Genomic DNA, 21,657 nt, shown 5'->3' on the forward strand with positions numbered 1-21,657 from the left:
GACCTGAACCTGTTCCTTCAGCACTGAGGGATGTTCACCTCCTCCCCATTCTGTGCTGCCCAGTGCAGTAGTGTGGGATCTGACCTTGTCTGTGAAGACATAGGCAAAAAAGGCATTGAGTTGCCTCCCCCATTCTGTAAGGGGCCCACACTTTCCCTAATCTTCCTCTTGTTGGTAACATAACTGTAGAAACCCTTCTTGTTCCCCTTCACATCCCTTGCTAGCTGCAACTATACTCAATATTTAATTGTAAGTAACATGTACTGTGTATTTCTATTACTTACTTGTAAAGATGTAAAGATGTAAAGATGTTGAGTCTCCTTTAGTCTTGTTATCCGTCGCTAGTGGAAATATTGTGAAGTTATAAGGGGTACCGGGTTGTAATCCCACAATTACAGCACTTTTGTTTTGGGAGGTTTGATTCTTAGTAGGAGAAATTTCATTCCCATCCGTGTATATCACATAAGTGTAAGTAGGAGCAGCAGTGTCATTGTTTTGCCACGTTAAGGTCACTTGATCTGTGCTGATGTTTTCAGGCGTTATGTTGAACACTGGACTGGGCTCTGTTTGGTGAAAACCAAGACAAATACATTTTTATATATGTAGTAGTATTCAGGAGAACTTGTAGCACCTACCCCTAGCAAATTCTTAAACATTATTAATACATATATTGCGGGGAAATGTACATTTAAAAGGAACATGTACCTTTCAAATACTTACTTGTATATGTGCTTGTTGTGTTTGATTGTTCTTTCGTCATATTACTTCTTTCTAAAGGAATTATTTCAAATGTATAGTATGTACCAGGCTGTAATTCTTTAATGACAGCATTTGTTGTTTGGGATGTTTGGTTCATAGCACGATGAGTGTCATTTTCTGGAATGATGACGATCTCATAGGTGTACCCAGAAGCAGCAGTATCATTAATTTGCCAGGTTAAATTTAATTCTGTTGTACCAAGACTTGTAACTTGAATGTTAAAAACTAAACTGGGAGCTGTTGAAACAAAAAATACATTCACTGATACCAGAACAGGAATACTTTCCAAAAAAGAAGCACACTATCTAAGAAAAGATTACTGCTTCTATCTGGCAATATAATTCTGAAAATTTCTCTCTGTCCATTTCCTAATTCATAATACTCATAAGGCAGCTACAATGCATCATTTGGCTTCTTGTCCATGTTATACATCAAGCACAGTATTGCAGTCTAGCATGGTTTCAGGGTATTTATTATCATTATTGCCATGGCATGAAATGTATTTATTTATTCATTCTATGGTACAGGAGAGAAAGGGGAGAGCAGCAGGAAAAAAACCAATGGAATTCAAAGAAAATCAAACTAACAAACTCGGCAAACTAGTAGGTAAGGTCTTATGGAAAGAAAATCTAGGGGAATAAAGGAGTTCAGGAGAGCTGGCAGTTTCCCACAGATAAGATTAAAAGTGCCATAGCAAACCCGCCCAATGTTAAGGAAAGATAGGAAGAATAGTAAGAGACTGATATGGTTTCATCATGAACTCTTTAATCAAACAGGAATCCTACAAAATGTGGAAACATGACCAAATTGCTGAGGATGAATACAAAAGAATGGCACAAGCGTGTAGGGGAAAAACCCAAAAGGCTAAGGGACTCAATGAGTTACACCTAGAAAGGGATGCAAAAGGCACAAAGAAGAGGTTCTGTAAATAAATTAGAGCAATGGAAAGACAAAGGAAAAATGTAGGTCCACTATTTAGCAGGAAAGGAGAGATAACAACAGACAACATAAAGAAGGCTGAGAAGTTAATACCTAACTTAGCTTCAGTCTTCACTAAAAAGGTAAATTGGACAAGATGCTTAAAAAATTAATATTAACAGTAAGGGAAAGAAACATAAGCCAGACTAGGGGAAGAATAAGTTAAAGAATATTTAAATAATTTAGACATATTCAAGCTGGCAGAGTCTGATAAAATTCACCCTATGGCATTTAAGGAACTAGCTAAAGCAAACTTGAAATCATTAGCAATGATCTTCAAGAGCTTATGGAAGATGAGTGAGTTCCCAGAGGACTAGAAAATGGCAAATATAGTATCAATCTTTAAAAAGGTGAACAAAGACGACCTGGGGAATTATAAACCAGTCAGTCTGACTTTGATACCTGGAAAGTTACTAGAATAAATTACTAAACAATCAATTTGTAAACAGGATAATAGGGTAATAAACAACATGGATTTGTCAAGAACAAATTATGCTAAACCAAGCTAATTTCCTTCTTTCACAGGGTTACCGGCCTAAGGGATGGGGGGAAACAGACATGTTGGGTTTTTTAAGTCTTTTGACAAAGTCCCACATGATATTCTCATAAGCAAACTATGAAATGTATGGTTTAGATGAAATCACTATAAGGTGGGTGCACAACTGTTTGAAAAACCAGTTAAAGACCAGTTATTAATGGTTTGCTGTGAAGCTGGGAGGACACCCACAGGGGTGTCCTGGGTTTGGTACTATTCAACATTCCCATTAGTGACTTGGATTACTGGAGAGTATGCTTATAAAATTTGCAGATGACACTAAGTTCCAGAGGGGTAGCCGTGTTAGTCTGTATACAGCAAAAACAACAAGAGTCCTGTAGCACCCTAAAGACTAACACATTTCTGCAGGCATAAGCTTTCGTGGGCTGCAACCCACTTCGTCAGATGCATGACGAAGTGGGTTGCAGCCCACGAAAGCTTATGCCCACAGAAATGTGTTAGTCTTTAAGGTGCTACAGGACTCTCGTTGTTTTTGCAGATGACACTGTGACATAGAGACCCATTGCTGCCTGCTGGCACAGGGTTCATCGTTCTGTAACAGCCATTCTAATTGTCTGACAAATTTACTACATTTAACACGCTGCTTTCATAGTATTTATCCATAAAGAATACTACATGCGGTCTTAAATGAAAGCCAGGATCACTCTGAACATTGATATGGTTATGTGATATGTGCGCAGATGATATTTCAGGAGTTGCGTGTATGTATCAAACATATGTTTTGATGTCGGTCACCAATCAAGGATTTTTTCCAGTCAGGAGGTAAGGTGTGTACCTCTCTATCAAATGTAAATTAAGTATTATAAGCCAACACAATGGGAACCCAATTTACATATGAAGTCCAGAGGAGGACGGGAAGACACTGGAGACTAAACCACAAGTGGCTGACCTGTCTCTGGGGGCAACATGTGAACTTTGAAGAATATAAATAGAACGCAAGGAGACATTTCAGTTATCCTGCATCTGAGGAAGCAACCAGCCAGTGCGATTAGATTAATGAAAACAGAATCTCAACCAGGGTTTGGTTAAAAATGTTGCAAAAAGGCTTTGGGGTGAGATAAAACTACTTTAGACAGGGGTTTAGCATGTTAAAGTTCCATTTAGCCTCTAGAAAGAGTGTTATAACCTTTTGTATCACTATCTCTTAAATCTCACATCTTAATCTTTGATAATAAACTTCTGATTGTTTTCACAAGATATAGATATAAATATATCTCAGTGTTTTGATGTTATCAAGGACCTGATCCTGAGTTTTACCAGTCTTGCTGTGCAGGCACTGTTCCATTAGAAATCACCAGGTCTGCTGTCCCCGTGAGTGTCCAGTGGTTATGGGCGGGATACTGCAAGGGAATGCTTTCGGAGAGGCTTGGGCACTCCTATTGTTAACCTCCAAAGTATGGATTGATTGGCAGAGCCCTGAGGAGATCATATGGGCGGCTAACAGTCTGGTGGTGTCAGGGAGCGGACACCTAGTTAAGCACCGGCAAGTTTCTCTCTCATTAACAAGGTGACTCATTGTTCTAGGCACCATGAGAAGCATCACCGACACCAAGCTAGGAGGGGCTGCAAGCATGTTGGAAGACAGGATTAGAAATCAAAATTGGACAAATTTTGACAAGTAGGAGAACAAATATGAAATCAACAAGATGAAATAGAACAAAGGCAAGTTCAAAGTTCTACACTTAGTAAAGAAAAATCACACACAAAATGGGGACTAACCGGCTAAGTGGTAGCATGGCTGAAAAGGAGCTGGGGGTTATAGTGGATCACAGATTGAATGAGAGCCAACAATGTGATGCAGGTGCAAGAAAGGCTAATATTCTGGGGTGTATTAACAGGAACATTGTACGTAAGACATGAAAATTAACTGTCCTATTCTACTCTGCACTGGTGAGACCTCAGCTGGAGTAATATGTCCAGTTTTAGGTGTCACACTTTAAGGAAGATACAGACAAACTGGAGAGAGTCAAGAAGAGAGCAACAAAAACAATAAAAGGTTTAGAAAATCTGACCTATAAAGAAAGGTTAAAAAAAGTGGGGATGTTTAGTCTTTAGAAAAGAAGACTGAGGGGGGACCTGATAACAGTCTTCAGATATGTTAAGGGCTGTTATAAAGAGGACAGTGAGTAACTGTTCTCCACGTCCACTGAAGGCAGAACAAGAAGTAGTGGGCTTAGCCTTCAGCAAGGGAGATTTAGGTTAGCTTCTAGGACAAACTTTCTAACTACAAGAACAGTAAGTGCTGGAATAGGTTACCAAGGGAGGTTGTGGAACCCCTGACATTGAAGGTTTTTAAGAACATGTTGGACAAACACCTGTCATAGATGGTCTACATATGCTGGGTTCCACCTCAACCCTAGGGGCCGGGCTAGATGACCGATCAAAGTTCCTGCCAGACCCTATAAGTCTATGATTCTATAAAACTGACTTTCAGCCTTCAATCTCTGTGTATTACCAGGTATTTTCATAGAGCCTGATTCAAAGTCCAATGAAGTCAATGGAAAGACTCTCACGGATTTCAGCAGGCCTTGGATCGGGCTCCGAGGGTTCAATGCACAAAAGGAATTAGGTGTCTACGTTCTTATTTTAGGCACCTTAGTGCAAGTTTTGGCTCTATTGTGATGCACAAAACTCCTACCCAACTCCTGTATGCACCCAAACTCAGTTGCACCTAAAATGTCACGGTACAAGTTCCCTTGGTGCCTATGTTTCTGCCTCTGAGCATGCAAACTGCTGCCTCCCTCTAGATGTCCAGATACCTATCCCTGCCTAAAGTCCCAAAGTGATTCACAAACCAGGGTTAGATAGTTACATGCAGGGCCTAATACTCAGACCGCCTACCACATTGGGTCCTATTCAAAACTCACAGGAGGCAGCAGCAGAGCCCATCTCACAACTTAGCATAGTGGTTGGAGGACTCGCCAGGGATGTGGGACACCCAGGTTCAATTCTTCCCTCAGGCAGAAGAGGAGAAAGGATTTGAATAGGAGTATCCCATACCTCTCATGAGTAATGCTCAAGCTACTAACCTATGGGATATTCTGATGTGGGAGTCTCTCCATTTGAAGCTGTTCCACTGTGGATAAATAATTAAAGGGTGATTGGAGCAGGAGGACTGAACCCTGCATCTCCCACCTCCCAGATGGGTTCCCTGACTACAGAGTCATGTGTTCTGTCTCTCTCTGACCCACTAACTATTTCGGTATTTATTCACAATGGGACAGTCATTGGGCAAGAGAACTGTGGGACCAGCTCAACTTCATGTGAAAGGTCTGTCATACTAAGCATGACTATCTTTCAAGAGTTCCCAAGATGAAGAACATCGACACTGTTGCTCAAAAAGAAACTCTGAGCAAGCTGCAAGATACAAAATTCATGGTTCTGAATGACGTGAAGTATGGCCTCGCCTTGTACACCAAGCACTGTCTTACAGATGTCTTCATCCTGGAGGAATCCAAGACCATGGCAATTTCTACTGCAGTGATAAGAATTGTACAACTAGACCATAACAAACATCTTGTATATTCCCCGCTATCATAGGTTAATCAGGGTTTTCAGTAATACACAAACTTCTATCATTTTCATGACAAGACCAGAGTTACTCTACACAAAGTAGCTAAAAATATCTTTACATGACATTGCTAATGAAGAAACTTGGTTAGGTGGATTGTTTTTAAATCAGTGTAATTCTAGAGGACATTCTAGGATATGTGTCTTCACACACACAGAGGTGTGACTGCAGTACACGTAGACATACCCGCACTTGCACAGCTAAAAACAGCAATGTAGATGAAGGGGTGCAGGCTTTACAATGGGCTAGCAATGCAAGTACGTAGCTAGGATCATTGGCATGCTTTTATAAACACAAACAAACAAACAATCTCTCTCTCTCTCTCTCTCTCTCACACACACACATGCCCTCACATCTGCACCTTTAGCTATGCTGGCACAGGTACGTCTAACTGAGTACAATCACACCTCGGATTGCACATTGAACATTCTTAGTGTTTATTCATGGGGCCACCCCTTCTGATCATTCTGACCTTTTTCCATTAAGTTGTTTCCCTGAGCACAGACATTCCAGTTGTGTTTGTCCCTAGTGGCTTTCTCTTGTTTAAGCTAGTTTTGAGCATAAGGAGATTCCCCTCTCTCTCCTTCAAAGTTACAGGACATGTGATCATTCACTGTCAAGGACTTTTACTCTCAAGAGCCTAACTCAAAGGGACAATGTTTTGTTCAGATATCTTTTCATTTGTGTCACAGATATGGCAGAGTCTAGTTCTGGAAACCCATGAATGGTTAAAATGACTATAACAAAATCCAAGATAGAGGTGCGTCTGCAACTAGTTATCTATTGCTGAGAACAAGCAAAACAATTCACAAAAGGCAATGGTCATTATCAATATAAGAAACATAACACCTAATTTCAGACTCAATTTGCCCCTCTACCTCCTAGTACAATGGAATCCTGCTCTTTGACGAAGGCTCTTAGACACTACCGTAATACGAATCGTAAATACTAATCTGTCTCTCTGCAAATCCCTACCTTTTGTTTTTTAAAGCCTGATCACAAAGCCCAGCAGCTGCCTCTTTAGAGCATTTCTGAAGTCCAGACATGGCAGATTTCAGTGTGTGCACATGCTGGGACAATGTACTCAGGTGTATTGTGTGTATGTGCATGCATGCATGCTACTCTCTACTCCTCCCCTATAAATCTATTAAGTATTTCAGCTTTTGTAAACCACTGTAGCCTAATGGCTGTTTGGTGACCTGCGTGGAAAAAAAAGAGTTGCTAGCCATAGTCCATTTCCAGACAGATCAATTCTTTACCATATAAGCCACTATCACAACTGACATCCTTGGTGGCAATAGTCTCAAAGAGGCCAACAAGTGAACAGTCAGGGAAAATGAACTGACCCCTTTCCTCTAAGAAGGTAGAGTGCAAAGATCAAGGTTGAAGCTTACTGACTAGGGGGAATTTTACACTTCCGCTGCCAATAGTATAGACAGAGGACTTCAGTCTACAGGGATGTCAATTCTGCAACTTTCAGTATTACACATTCACTTAAAATTAAAGCGCAAGCTCACTGGACCAGACTAAAATTAAAAGGCCAGATCCTCAACTCTTTGGCCTGCTCCAGTCTTTCCATCTCTTACCACTACTACCATGAGGGGAAATGCCAGGAGTGGGAAGGAAGGTCTGATGTAAGTTACACTGGGTGCTACTTCAGCTCCCAGCAGCCTCACGTTCAAGAAAACAAAGGTGGTTGAGGGCTACCTTTCAGGCACATCTCTTCTCTATTGTATCAAGCATGAGCACAGCTCAGGAAACCTAACAGCATGTCCCTCAATCTGACTTAATTCCTATCTTAATATGCTCTGGAATGAATAGATTTGCTTAGCTGCTTTAAAAAAAAAAAAATCTGCATTTTCTACTATATTGCAATGCTACAAATATAGTTGTGTAGGGCTCTACAGAAGTTATCCATTTATAACTGCTTAAGTATTTCCCTATACCTCTTATACTTTTTTAACTGATAGGATTTTCAAAAGGCCAAGAGGGTCACACCAGAACTTGATTAAACAGGGCATAGCACGCCAACAGTCAGGTTTGGGGTTGGTTTTTTTAAACGATAAATGAAATGCCTGAAAATACTATTTTCTACCTTACTTGCCCTAGACAAAACCAAAGCTTTGCTCACCTAGGATACAATTCCCAGTGAAGCTCATATTTCAGATTAACTACTGGATTTTGTTACTTGAATTTAAGTTACCCTGAATATCTTTTTTTTTTTTTTAAATGTTCTTGGGTATAATCCTGGCTCCATTATAATCAGTGGAGGTAGGTGTTCATCAAAACAACTAAAACAAAGCATTAGAAATTCAAGTATAGATATACTTAGTCTCCAAAATCACCAGGGACTTCTAAAATATTTATATAAAAGCATTATTTATTATGAACATTTCCAGACTCCATACTATCAGTGACTGTTTACTTCTCTTATATTGGAAGCCATGTCCACATGTAAAAATGTGGAGAGGAAGTAAAGGACTATACCATGGAAGTAGCACGTAAGATAAGTTTGGTGGTTTTTTGGTTAATTTACACAGTGCTTTTAAATTACAGGTGAATTAACCAAAAAAAAAAAAAATTTAGATATTTTCTTAAATTGTGGTAAGATAATTTCCTATTCATGACAATGATGAGCTGTATCTAGTATCTCAGGGCTTGTCTACAAGATGCTTGAGTCCACACAAAAAGGTTGTAAATTTTAGTCTACATTAGAATGCCACATGGTAACTGGCCCCTATGGACCCTGCGGCACTCACTAAAAGCTCCCTAGTGAACGTTAACATAGTCCAGTTTCACACAGTACTACATTAGCTCACACTAGGGAACTCTGAGTGCATGCCAGCAGGGTCCACATAGGCCACTCAGTGTGTGACATACTAGTGTGGACTACAATATACATCCCTCTGGTGCAGACTAAAGCACTGTGTAGACAAGCCCTTAGTCTACTTCTCAGTAAGGGGTTGAAATTGTATGTACTGGACTTCCTACAAAACCTACAAATACACATGCTGGAAATGACAAAGGGAAAAGGGTCCCTTATCCATATGCTATGGTCTTGTTCAGTGAGGGATAAAATTCTCACCAGGATAAACAAGACTCTTGAATCACAGCTTATGCACAGCAGCAAGCTGTGCAAGTTCAGGCAAAAACATCCTCATTAGCTCTCTGGACTCCAAATAAAAATAAATGTTTTCTCCAAACCACCACAGCAACTTAAAAAAAATAAAAAACAACAACAACAAAAAACCCTACCAATCCAGACTTAAGGAACTCAGAAATGCTAAGTGAAATCCCATATAAACCATCTGGTTAAAATGCCTCTGAAAATTTCTACATGTAAATGAGTACGATTCAAGAACAGTGATAAAAGCTTGACAACTTCAGTGAAATATAGCACTCCCTTCTGGAAATTTAATGGGTGAAGAGCTCTCTCTCTCTCTCTCTCACTCACTCACGGCTGTGAAGATTGTGGGATGATTCCCCCATTGTATCATAGGGATGAGGCGACAGATGTTGAAATGACAGATAATAATTTCAGAATGTTTTTTTGAAAGAGATTTCAATGACTTTCTCACAGGGCCGTCTTGAGAGTCGCTGGCACCAGGGCAGAAACTAAGGAGCGGAAGCCCTAGCACCGGTGCGCAGGGCTCAAACCAAAGCCCGATCATGTAACTTAGCTTTACAGGGCTCCCTGTGGCAGAAATGCCAGCCCTGCTTACTCACACAGATCTCTGGGTGGAGTCTCCTTTCAGTCCCTACAGCTTGTGCCAAGACCTAACTTTATACAAGATACCAGGTTCTATACCTGTAAGGGTAGCAGTCATGATTTGGGAAGTGATGCTTTTTGAGAAAAAAACTTCCATTAACTGCATAGAGTGTTCTATAAGTGTGCTGACATACTCTGAGCATGGGGGCAAAACCCACCAGCCAGACACTTGGGAAAGAATTCTCTGTAGTAACTCGGTGTTCCATCTAGTGTCCCATCACCAGCCATTGGAGATATTTGCTGCTAGCAGTTGCAAATCGGGTACATGCCATTGTAGGCAGTCTCATCATGCCATCCCCTCCACAATTTTATCAAGCTCAGCCTTGAAGCCTGTTGGGTTTTTGCTCCCCGTTTCCCTTGGAAGGCTGTTCTATAACTTCACTCCTCTGATAGTTAGAAACCTTCATCTAATTTCAAGCCTAAACTTGTTGATGGTCACTTTATATCAGTTTGTTCTTTTGTCCACATTGGAGCTTAACTCCTCTCTCTCTAGTATTTATCCCTCTAGTGTATTTATAGAAAGCAATAATATCTCCCCTCAGCCTTCTTTTAGATAGGTTAAACAAGCAAAGCTCTTCGGTTTTCCATTCCTTGGATCATCCTACCAGCCCTTTTCCGCACCTGTTCCAGTTCGAATGAATCTTTCTTAAATATAGGAGACCAGAACTGCACACAGTATTCCAGATGAGGTCTCACCAATGCCTTATATAATGGTACTAACACTTCGGTGTATCTACTGGAAATACCTCTCTTGATGCATTAGCCTTTTTCAAGGCCACATAACATTGGTGGCTCATAGTCATCCTGTGATCAACCAATACACCTAAGCCTGTATTGGAACCTATAAAAGAACCTTTACAGTGATATGACTGTATTCATCTCGGGGTTTATTTATTTCAGTTAGAAAAATCACACTCTAATTGAAATAGTTCTACAGATTCAAAAACTGTATTTAGGCTTAAGAGAAGCAGTCAAACGTGCACATCACTTCTCCCTGGACAAAGCAGTCATTACTTCCCATGATTACCCACCATAAAATAAGAAACTTGAACTCAAACTGTTTCGGGTTGATTAACAAGTAATCTCTAATACTGAAAAAAGAACGTATGGGTTAGATTCTCATTTCATGTTAAAGCCCCTTTGTACCACTTTGGCAGTGTTGCCCACCTTAAGTACAATTTTCACTGCTAGAGTGGTGTAAAGAGGCCATACTATACATGAGAATTCAGAACTATAATTTTAAGGATATTTTGTTTAAGTCTGATGTTCAGTATTTATCTAGGATTGTATCTCAAAAGCAATCTGGTACAAATATCAACTATTTTGCAGCATAAGCTCTTTTTTTACTGACAGGATACTGGACTAGATGGGCTTTAGAACTGATGCACTATGGCAATTACTATGTTCAATAAAAAAAATCCTTAACAGTGTTTTGTAATGGTACCACTTCATTTTCTGAATACAGACCCCAGTTCAGCAAAACACTTTAAATATGTGTTTTAGTTCCTTTGATTTTAATAGCACTATTCACAGACTTAAAATCAATTAGAATAAAACACATGCTTAAAAGTTAAGCATGAGCTTAAGTGCTTTGCTAGATTGAGACAGTGATTTGCAAACAATTTTTTGTTAATGTTTCTACAAATACTATTTAGAGTAGGTCTATAATGACTTACATAACCATTAGTGTTTACATAATCAGTACTGTTTGATCTACTATAAGTGAATAGCTAAATGAAATGAAATTTGGATACTAAACAAAATCATAATGAAATAATAGATTGGTACTTACAGCCAGCAGTACATTTGATCTGAAAACAAAATAAATAACAGGAGTTAGATAACTAAGTGTTGGAAGTACCAACCAGAAATAAAACATCTTAAAATTAACTTGAGCTACAGAGACAATATATAATCAGACAAAATCTATTGTTGCTAGACGTTATCAAAACTCTTGATATGCAAAACGAACACACAAAATCTATGGACATACAAAATAATGGCAAGAAAATACTGATTTAACAGAGAGAAAAAACAAAACAAAAATTGTTCAAAGAATGCAGTTATCCACAGGCTACTTTTTTATATAGCAATCATAATATTTCAATATTTAATTATAAAAATAGGTTTACATAACTCATCTTTTTATATATATACTGTACATAAAATGTTATTTAAAAAAGTATAGACTCAGACAAAATACTAGAATATGTGTCTTGGGGCACCATCTTCCCTCGGAAGGGACCAGTCAAGAACTAAAAGATCTTTTCCATCTATGATTTAAAGGATTCTCCCTTCGTCCTTATACTGTATACAGTAAGCATTGCTATTATGTCTCAGTGAGGAGTACTTCACATATTTCTAATTCAAAACACTCTCAACTAGGTCAAATTTGAAAACAATCTCACTGATACCTGGAAACTGTTTTAAGAACGTTATTTTTTAAGGTATATGTCGACATACAATAATTGTCTGGATATGAGAAGCCTTCTCCAAAAGCTGTAATCTGCAGCCTGGCAGCTAGCAATGCCAACATACGTGCACGTGTATTTCATTTTGTTAGCAAAAGGAAACCCAAGAAGGTGCTTTGCAATCTTACAACTTTATGCTTCTGCAATTTCTGAATAGGCTGTTTTAGTACCTGCGAACATTTAATGCAGAAGTTCCCAAACTTTTTTTGCTGCACTCCGCTTTGGAGATTCATGTCCCATGCATGCCCCTCTCTTTCTAAGAAACTTTATTTCTTTGGATACCTGGGGTCTAGGAGTCCATCCTGGCCAGGGTGCCACGGTGCTCCCCAGCTTGTGAGCGTCCCCTTTCCAGGACATGCTCTGGCTGGGTGGCCCCAGCAGGACATAAGACAACTAGGTGGCACCCCTTTTCTTGTGCTCCCACTCCTGGGATTCCCCAGAATCACTCACAGGGCCGCAGGCTCCTCTGGCCCTGACACAATCCCCAGCATGTGTGCACAAGAATCTGTGCAGGTAGGAACTATCTCACAAGGGGGCACGTGCACATGAGCCTCTGGAGAGGAGAATGAACTGGCGTGCTCCCCCCTCCCCCCACACACACACTCCCTGAAGCTGCTGCACGGGAGAGGCTACAAGCCTCCCTCCTCCTAGCTCTTCCAGCCTGGCAGCAGTGGCCAGAGCGGCAGGCTCAGCTAGAGAGAGAACAGTCAGGTCCTCGCACCCACTTAATAACCTTGGAGCCCCTTTTCCCCCAAGGGCAAATGCCCCAGTTTGAAAACTAACGATTGAATGGAACTGACCCATAAATAACTATTTTCTTCTTCTGTCACTAGGTGGTAGCAGACAGTATAGATTGGAAAGTGCACATGAAAGACTAAAGAGCAACATTAGATGGGAGTACTGCAGGCACACACACACACGGAAAACAAACTGAACTTTTTGGCTCCTCATAATCTACTGATGCAAACTGACTGTTTCCTTTGCTGCACAATGGTATTTTATTTTAACAATTACATATAGGGATTAAACAGAAAAGACTATTAACCTCATGTAATTTGCACATACATGCATGAACAGTACATACAAGTACACACAAATACCAAGTGTAATAAGCCTTTAAGAAAAAGAAGAAAGAGACATTGGAAAATAGGATCATCTATTCACCTCGTGCCCCTACTTCATTTGCATAAAAATCTCAAACACAGAGTTTTGCAATTCTATTGGGTGGCAAACTGATTTAGCCCCAGCAGCTCCCATCTGCAAGAGTTTGAGGAAATTCTCCAGGCACAGGGAGACTTCTTCCCAAAGACCTGTGTTCCTGGCATTGACTAGGACATCCTCTGTCCCTGAATGGACTGAGCAGCTGAAAAACACTTTCTGCTCTAACATTACTTCCGGATTTATAAATACTAGACTCACCCCATATTACGGTAAAGAGACCCACAGGGCCTGTAAGAAATCATATCTAATCTTGCGCTATGTAAAACCTCACGTAGATAAGGTACTATGCAAATTTAGGCTTAGTACACACATACCGGGAAATTCAGTGGCAGCCGACGGGAGTTACGCAAGCTACACAGAGTTGCTTATGTAACTCCCATCGACTTCCTAACTTCCCTTTAGCACGCCATCTCCGCTGCGCTGCGCCAATGGGAAATGCATTCCCGTTGACGCAGCTCTATGCCTTTTGAGGAAGTGGTTTAATTGAATCGACTTCTGGATCGATTGAGCGGGTCTTCACTGCCACTCAGTTGATCCGGATACATCGATCTGACGGCGGCAAATTTGCCGCTGTCAGTGTGTACATACCCTTAGAGAGATCAGTGATTCAGGCCAATAGTACATACATCTTATACAGTTCAGATACTTCTTCCGATACTTGTGCACTTGCAATCTCTTTCTCTCTAGCACCACAGAAGTCAAGTCCAGGCAACAGTGACCACTTCACTTCTAGCTCTTTCCCATCAGCTCTGCTGGCCTGCCAGTTTTACCTCAGAGAATAAAGGTAAGAATATGACTTTGCTCATCATCATACCAGCCAGGAAATCATTCTTGACACCAATACATGCCACAATAAAATTAACACAGGACGTGGACTCCCCTCCTGTCTTGTTCTGATATATGTTCACCATCACATATTCCACACACTATTCAATGTGCTTGGAAAGATGGTGTGTGCTTCCGTAATTCTGACTGAATATTCAGTGCACAAAAAAGTTGTATGGTCCCTTAATCATTTGGTTCACACATTTCCCACCTGTCCTCTATGCAATAGTTTTCCTCCCTCACTGAGGCTGTTTAGTATATATAAATCATCTTTTAGTTCCACATGAAGTTAGCATTCACTCTCTCTTTCCTCTCACTCACTGGACTACCTGCATTTCCTGACTCTGATGTTAAGGCACCTTTTGGTCACGCTGTCAAAGACAACATATTTTAATGATTACACATTTCACCCAGAATTCTGATCCATGTCAAATATGAATCACTGACATATGGAGCCTGTCACAGTGCCTTCAAGCTCCCCTCCATGTTCAGAGATCCCCAGGAAGGGAAGTGCCACTAACACAAGAAGCTCCCTTTCTCCTTGTAGGAAGGCGCTGTGGCCTCCTCTGGAGTTACGACCCGAGGAAGGGCCGCAGCAACTAGGCTGGACAAGGGATAACCCCACAGAGCAGCCTAGCCAACAACCAAGCGGCCAGACTGTGAAGGGGCCGGCAGGCCAGTCTGCCCGGCAACCCAGGGGCCAGGCCATGATAGGGCTGCCAGAGCTGCCCAATTAGCCCAGGAGGGGTGGAGCCTCTCAAGGCATGGGCAGTATAAGAGACAGGCCTCAGAACTCAGTCAGGGGCAGACCGCCACCGGAGCCAGACATGCTGCCCCGCTGGCTGAGACCTAGGCCGGAGCCGAGACTCCGACCAACCCTGGACCAAACCGGGCCTAAGGACTGGGTAGGGCCGTCTTATAGCTGGACCATACAACCCGGCCAGAGAGACTGGGCCGAGGCCCCTGAACCGCAGCTCCGGACCCAGGCCCCTGAACCCCGGGACTGGAGCGAGCCCCCGGCGTACCCCAGATGGGTAATACCGCTTGAGGCCAAATGGGACCTGGAGGAACTGCCGGCCGCCAAGCCCCCAGAGTCGGGACCAGACCTCGACGAGCTGCCTGAGGCCGCACCCTTCCCAGAACTCAGTGACTTGGAGGAACTGCCCCTCGAAGACGAGCTCCCCGCATTGCTGCCGCTGGACAAGGAGGGACTAGTGGGCGAGAGACTACTGGAGAGTGAACTTTCCCCCTACGGGAAGGTGCTGTGGCCTCCTCTGGGGTCAGGACCCGAGGAAGGGCCGCAGCGACCAGGCCGGTTTAAGAAGGCCCGCCAACACTCCTCCACAACCTGCAAAACTCAAACTATGTAAAGCTGGAGGGGGTAGGGCAGAGTAGCCAGCTGGGATCTTTCAGATTCTTTCCTCCCCCTGCCAAATATGCAGAGGATGCCAGAGGAGGTTAATGTAGATGAAATCTTGTCCCTAGATGCTGCAGAACCCTTGCTGGAGCCATGCTATCCAGGGGTTGCTCAGAGATAGGAGGGCAAGGAGGCAAAACAGGAGAAAGAAATGGGGAAGTACCTTGGGCCTGTCAGAGATGCCCAGAAGAGACAGCCCGTTCCATTGGAAGGGACCACTCCAAAATAGCCTGAATGTGATGGACCAAGCAGAGGTATTCACTTTAAGACAGTTTTCAAGCCCTCAGCTCTTAGACCTTCATATTAGGCAAAGAAGTGTTTCCAAGAAGTTAATTGCTGACTGCAACCTCCTACTGCAAGCTGGGACCAGAGGACAGTACTTGGGGGACAGGGGTGTCAAATGTGTGATATGAAACTCTCTCTATAAATCTTTCTATGGTCTGACTGTCAAGCCACAGCAATAAGCTAAAAGGAAATCAGGAGACTTCTTCATATTCATTCAAGACAGGAGCTTCATCTGCCCCTTTCAGAAATGGGTACAGCCAAAGCCAGAGAGGTTAGGAAAGGAGAGATTCCTGCATAAAACCTACACTGACAGAGAAACAACCCTACTCCACCAACCCAACTTAAAATTTCAACGCAGCCTTTGAGTGATGAACAGAAGCTAAAGTTTCCTGAAGTGGTTATTCAGGGCATTATAAAAGAAAGCCAAGAAGATGCAATATTAAGTTGGAAAGGGAAACGGAAAGAAATACCACATGATGGGAAGTGCTCACCCAAAACAGAACTGAATACTCTACAAGAACCTCCCTATCTCTGAACAGAGAACTGAAAATTTATCACCATTCATGAGCTGCCCTTTAGTTAATTCCTTTCCCGTTAAAAAAAAAAAAAAAAAAAAAAAGCCTAGAGATGCCTATGATCCTGCAACACCTGTCTCTTTCTTCCTTCTACCCCTAATATTTATCACCCAACTAAACTTATATTTAAACATTAATCCAGACGTGACTCGAACGAACACACTGCTGAAACAACAAAATGGGCAACTATGTCAAATTTTTGTTTTGTGAAGACCAAACTGCTCCTCCTTCTTAGTCTTAAAAGTTTATTGTTTTGTGGTTGCCTTCAATATTACATGCTTCTCATCTCACAATGCCCTTCTAACTTTCCAGAAATACACACATGGTAGTGTGTAAACTGGTGCTTGTAGTGTAGACACAACCACAGATTTCACAAACTGACCTTCACAAAACACAACAACACTCACACCAGAGAGCACCCAAAAAACAACACAGAACTTTCATAAGAGTCAGTCTTTCCTAACTAAATATCGTAACTACAAGTCGTAAATGGAACTGTTGCCTATCTTCATATTGTTACTTAATGAGACTGTATTTATACAAAACATTTAATCATTATATCAGAAGATATTCATGCTGAACACCTGATTCTCCTCATATTCACATCTGATACATTAGAAGCCCCTGCATTTCCCCTTTCCTTTACAATAGTATTTATATATTCGTATATGACAAAATAATTAGATCCTGGGGACAAACAAAACATCCCAGGAAATAAGAGATCAAAGGTGGAAAATGCAGTAAAATGAGACACACTGATAATTTTAGCTGAACAAAACCAGGGGGCTGTATAACCAAACTTTGCATTGTAGTTTCAGTAACCAGCTCTTTCCATGTGGAATATAGCAATTCTCAGAGCTTGATCAAAGTGGCTGAACCCTGAAGAGGGGATGTCACTGTCAAGCACACACACTCTGTTCAAGGCACAGTTGCTCTAGGTGAATTTGACCCACACTATCAGGTACCCATTGTAGCATGGCTATCCTGGGAACGAAGCCTCACAATCCTCTTCAGGTTCTTTCTGAAACGACGAAAGAAAAGACTTCTGAGACAACAAAAGGAGATATGAAGAAAAGGGAGGAATGATGCTGATGGAAGAGAGTTCGCTGAGAAGGGGAAAAATGGATATGAAAAGCTGAACAATAGCTGTGGTTATTGCCATATGGTGATATTAAGCCACTGTGCAAAATGATTAGGCAACCTGTACAACAACTCAGTGAGAGGTATTTTTTTTTCTTCTGGGTTCCCGGAGGGGGTGGGGAAAAGCCAGCCACCAGAACAACACCTGCTTTATCCACTCAAGTTTCCAAAACAAAACCAGAACAAAGTGGTTTTGTTAATGTAAATATCGGAGTAGGAAGCCATTTCATTGCACATTAAGGGTACTAATAAATAAATAAAAATCCTGACCTTACTTTGCTTTGTGGGCTCAGCAATCTGTACCTAAGCAACTCAGAGGTAGAATCAGGAAATCCATCATACCCACATCCAAACGCACACCCTGTCCGTGGCCCCACAAAGTCGCGGGACCTCCTCGTCAACCTCTTCTTGGCCCTGGCTAAAGTCACCATCTATAATACCAGGGAGGGGAGGTTGGCTGGGGAGGCGCCCTGCGACTGTGGGGCCTATTTCTGTTCCCTTCTCCGTTCACGTCTCCGAGCAGAGTTCTTCTGGGCGGCGTCCACCGGCTCCGTTGACACCTTCCGGGAGTGGTGGGCGCTGTCCGGGGCTCTCTGCTCGGTGTCCCCTTCCGGCTCCCTTCTTTTATACCTTTGACCCTCACGCCCCTTACTGTTTTTACATTTGTTGTCCCCCAGAATCAGTTGCTTCTAGGTCCGGTGGCTCCTCCCCTTAGGCTGGCGGAGGGGCTTTGAGCAGTGGGCGGGCTGATGCCCGCCCACCCATCCTAGTTTGCAAATAGGAGCTGAAGACTTTTCACATGTGCATACCTTCATACTTTCTCCCAGACTGTCCTTTAAGCTTGGGAGGTGCTCCCTGTATATATCTGCAAATCTACCTCATTATTTGCCTTCAAACTCTCCTTTGCTATGATACCTACAAAAATAACTTGACAATAGTTAGGCCACTGGTGTTCCAAGACCATTGCCTATCATGTTGATCAGTATGGTCTCATTGTTTCCATGTACTCCCTCCATCTGTCTGTCTTATCTATCTGATGTCTTGTCTCATGCTTGTAAACTCCCTGGGGTAGGGACTGTTTTTTTGTTGTGTGCTTGTACAGTCAACACAATAGGGCTCCTAGAGGCAATATCATCATGATATTGCAACAGTTGGTTTTAAGTTTTGTAATAAAGAAGGGGTTTTTTGTCTAGAACGTTTGCATCCACAGGTCAACATATGCATATCTGCTACGAGCTGACGGCTTGCAGTTTTCCTGGGACTTGTGATAAGGCACAGCACAAAACACATGCAGTGGGAAAATTCAGACATAACAATATGAAAGACTAGCCAAACTTCTTTAAAGAAACCAAAATGCTATTTCATCCCCACTATGTTTGTGATAGGCAGAGCTGAGTGAACATGTACCCCTTCTAGTCAAGGACAACACTTGAGATTAATTCAGTGGATGAAGGATTAAACTCAGAGCAGGGAGGGAGAAGTCAGTGAATACTGATTTGAATTTGAAAGTGATTTGCTGATTTTCAGAAGAGCTAAGAATCCATGGCTCCCACTGACTTCAGTGGTAGTTATGGATGCCCAGCCAGTCCTCTGGAAATCAGGCCCCTGGTGTTTGTGGGGGAAGGGTGTTAATATAGCAAGTTATCCAGATGCCATGGAATAATGTTTAGTTATATTGTTCCGTTTTATTGAAGACAATAGTTAATTAATTCCAGTTTTCTTACCTCCAATAGATCTTTTTTATCAGTTATTCTGCTGAATCTATCTCAGCTGATAACCAGTGATACTCTTTTAATCAAATGTATTTAGGCAATATACACTAACTCCACAAAACAATAAACTAACTAATTTCAGTGTGGAACTCAAAATACATTTAATGCAAATGCCAACATCAAAACTTCCCCTCCAATATCTCTAGCAGGCACACAGGGTCAATCCATAAAATGCCCTTCAACAGAACAGTTACTTCCTCATTCAGTGAGTTTTGATGGGTTTATCTCTAGGGAAACTGGCTCTAATTTTAGAAATAGCATGCTAAGTTTCTCTCTGTAAAAGCTTTAATTTCCCCCCTCTTTTAACCCTGACTAAAGTAGTTTCACTAAAGAGAACAAAGAAAAAACAAAACAGAAGGAAAAAAAAATCCAATCAGTTTAGGTTCCTTATTAGATAGACAATCCACTGAAACCATTCAAACTTCACAAACTATTAGTGTTGCAAATCCATAGAAAGAAGCTATGAAAAAAGCAAAGGCAATCTAGATTCATACACTGAGACTGGTGGCCTTCGCTTGCACAGGACCTTATTAGATATTAAACATTTATTTTCATTTTATGTGTATTTAGATTTGACCTCTGACATTTCTAAAAGTTCTCTTATCCTCTACGCCCATTCCCATGACTTGCCCCCAGCCCTAAACAGGGATCAAACATCACCAAATTCTGGTATTTCCATGGGTTTTTATGACAAAAGGGATGTACTTCTAATTTGTGTTGCACCCATGTTTTCGTCCCAGGCTGAAAAAGATATGCAAGACACCTCTGTCTCTTAGCTCTGTAGTAAGGCCCCAAAGAAAATCACAACCAAATTTATTGGGAAGAGGCTCTGTCTCCTCCCTTCCTAATTCTCTCCACCTTTTCCCTGCATCCCCCTTTCAGGGCAATGTTTTGCCACACTCTCTCTCTTCAGGAATCCAGTGATTTCAAGAAATGTGACCATAGGGTGACCTGCCTTGTTATCAATATTATCAAGGTTTGTAAAATGTGTGCAGTGTGCAAAACAATGTCAGAATTATCTTTCAAGATAACCTTAACTGTATAAATCAGTCCAAGCCTGAACCTTTTATTCATGCTGCCCTCATCCCACCCAACACTTTGGTGGATTTTATCAAATGAAAGCTGTACGCCATATAAAACTTAATCTAATCTTGGTTTCAGAAAAAAGACTCTGAAAAATCAAACCCTGGCCTCTTTGACCCATCTTTATTTAGGAAAAACAAAATTAACTTTGATGACAGAGTTATTTATCGTCATGACATGAAATAGCAGAAGTACCTTCAGTTACCGTGTAACTTCACATTTGTAATGCTGTGTAGTAAACCTTGAATCTTGAACTACTGGATGGTAAATTAGGAAATAACTCACTCAAGTTTCAGTGGGGGCACAGGAAAAATTCCTTCCGACCTACACTAGCATCCATATTCATCTCCCAATGCAGTGAGTACAGCTGAATGATTAAACTTTGCAAAAATGCGGTCTAGATTTCAATGCACATCCCAGAAGGGGGTTGATCTGGAATTTTACTTCAGGCAAAAGAACAACACTTGAGACAGTCTAGTAGTTTTGCCCCTCACACACACACTCTTAGCCTTTGAGAAATGCAATCAGAAGCTCACTACTGACCAATGTAAATATTGAAAGGAAAAGCAGGAGCTCAAATTTTTGTTTTTTTAATTAAAAAAAACAAAAACAAAACACACACACACACACACACACACACACACACACACACACACACACACACACACACACACACACACAGAGAGAGAAAGGACTGTGGAATCTCCAGTATACCTACCACTGAATCTTTTGAGGACTTGATGACTGATCTAGCAGTTAGCTTTCTGAATACCTGTTTCTGTAGAAAGCTCTGACATAAAAGAAAACTTAGCTAAAATTATATGAAGAGCTCTCATTGGGGGTGGAGGGGACCACCCATTACATCTGCTGTTCCCCTCACCCACGCCCACCTCCTCCTCAATGCCAGAAAGGCTCTTTGGAGGCAGAAGACTACCACCACCACACCCCCATAGAGCAATTTTGCACCAGGTAATATCTTATTTGGTTGTGTCTGTATAACACATAAGCAGCCGGAACATATTAGAATGATTCTTCCAGAGAGATTTAAGTAAAACAGACTTGGCTAACACTATATGCTAAACTGCTAAAAAGAAATGCTTCACAACAACCAGTATTTTCCCATGAGTTAAGAGAAATCCTAATGGTGTCCATGACAACACCATCTGGTTCCTGAATAGTTTTGCATGCTCCTTGTCCATCCTGGAGCAGCAGAAGCAGGAAACATTCTTGCCGTG

The 21,657-nt window shown here is 41.6% G+C and overlaps 1 protein-coding gene across 1 annotated transcript in view; it reads right to left on the reverse strand.

Annotated features, from left to right (window-relative positions):
* PTPRJ (protein tyrosine phosphatase receptor type J) overlaps positions 1-21,657 on the reverse strand; it is a 122,706-nt gene that overhangs the window by 43,781 nt on the left and 57,268 nt on the right. The window contains exons 3-5 of the mRNA XM_067540634.1: positions 11,426-11,444; positions 721-996; positions 285-563 (exon numbers count right to left, since the gene is read on the reverse strand). Coding sequence (XP_067396735.1) covers positions 285-563; positions 721-996; positions 11,426-11,444 — 574 coding nt within the window. The remainder of the gene's footprint in view (positions 1-284; positions 564-720; positions 997-11,425; positions 11,445-21,657) is intronic.

The sequence above is a fragment of the Emydura macquarii genome, unplaced genomic scaffold, assembly GCF_026122565.2.
Source record: "Emydura macquarii macquarii isolate MOO-44397 ecotype Brisbane River unplaced genomic scaffold, CSIRO-AGI_Emac_v2 contig_587, whole genome shotgun sequence".
NCBI lineage: Eukaryota > Metazoa > Chordata > Testudines > Chelidae > Emydura > Emydura macquarii.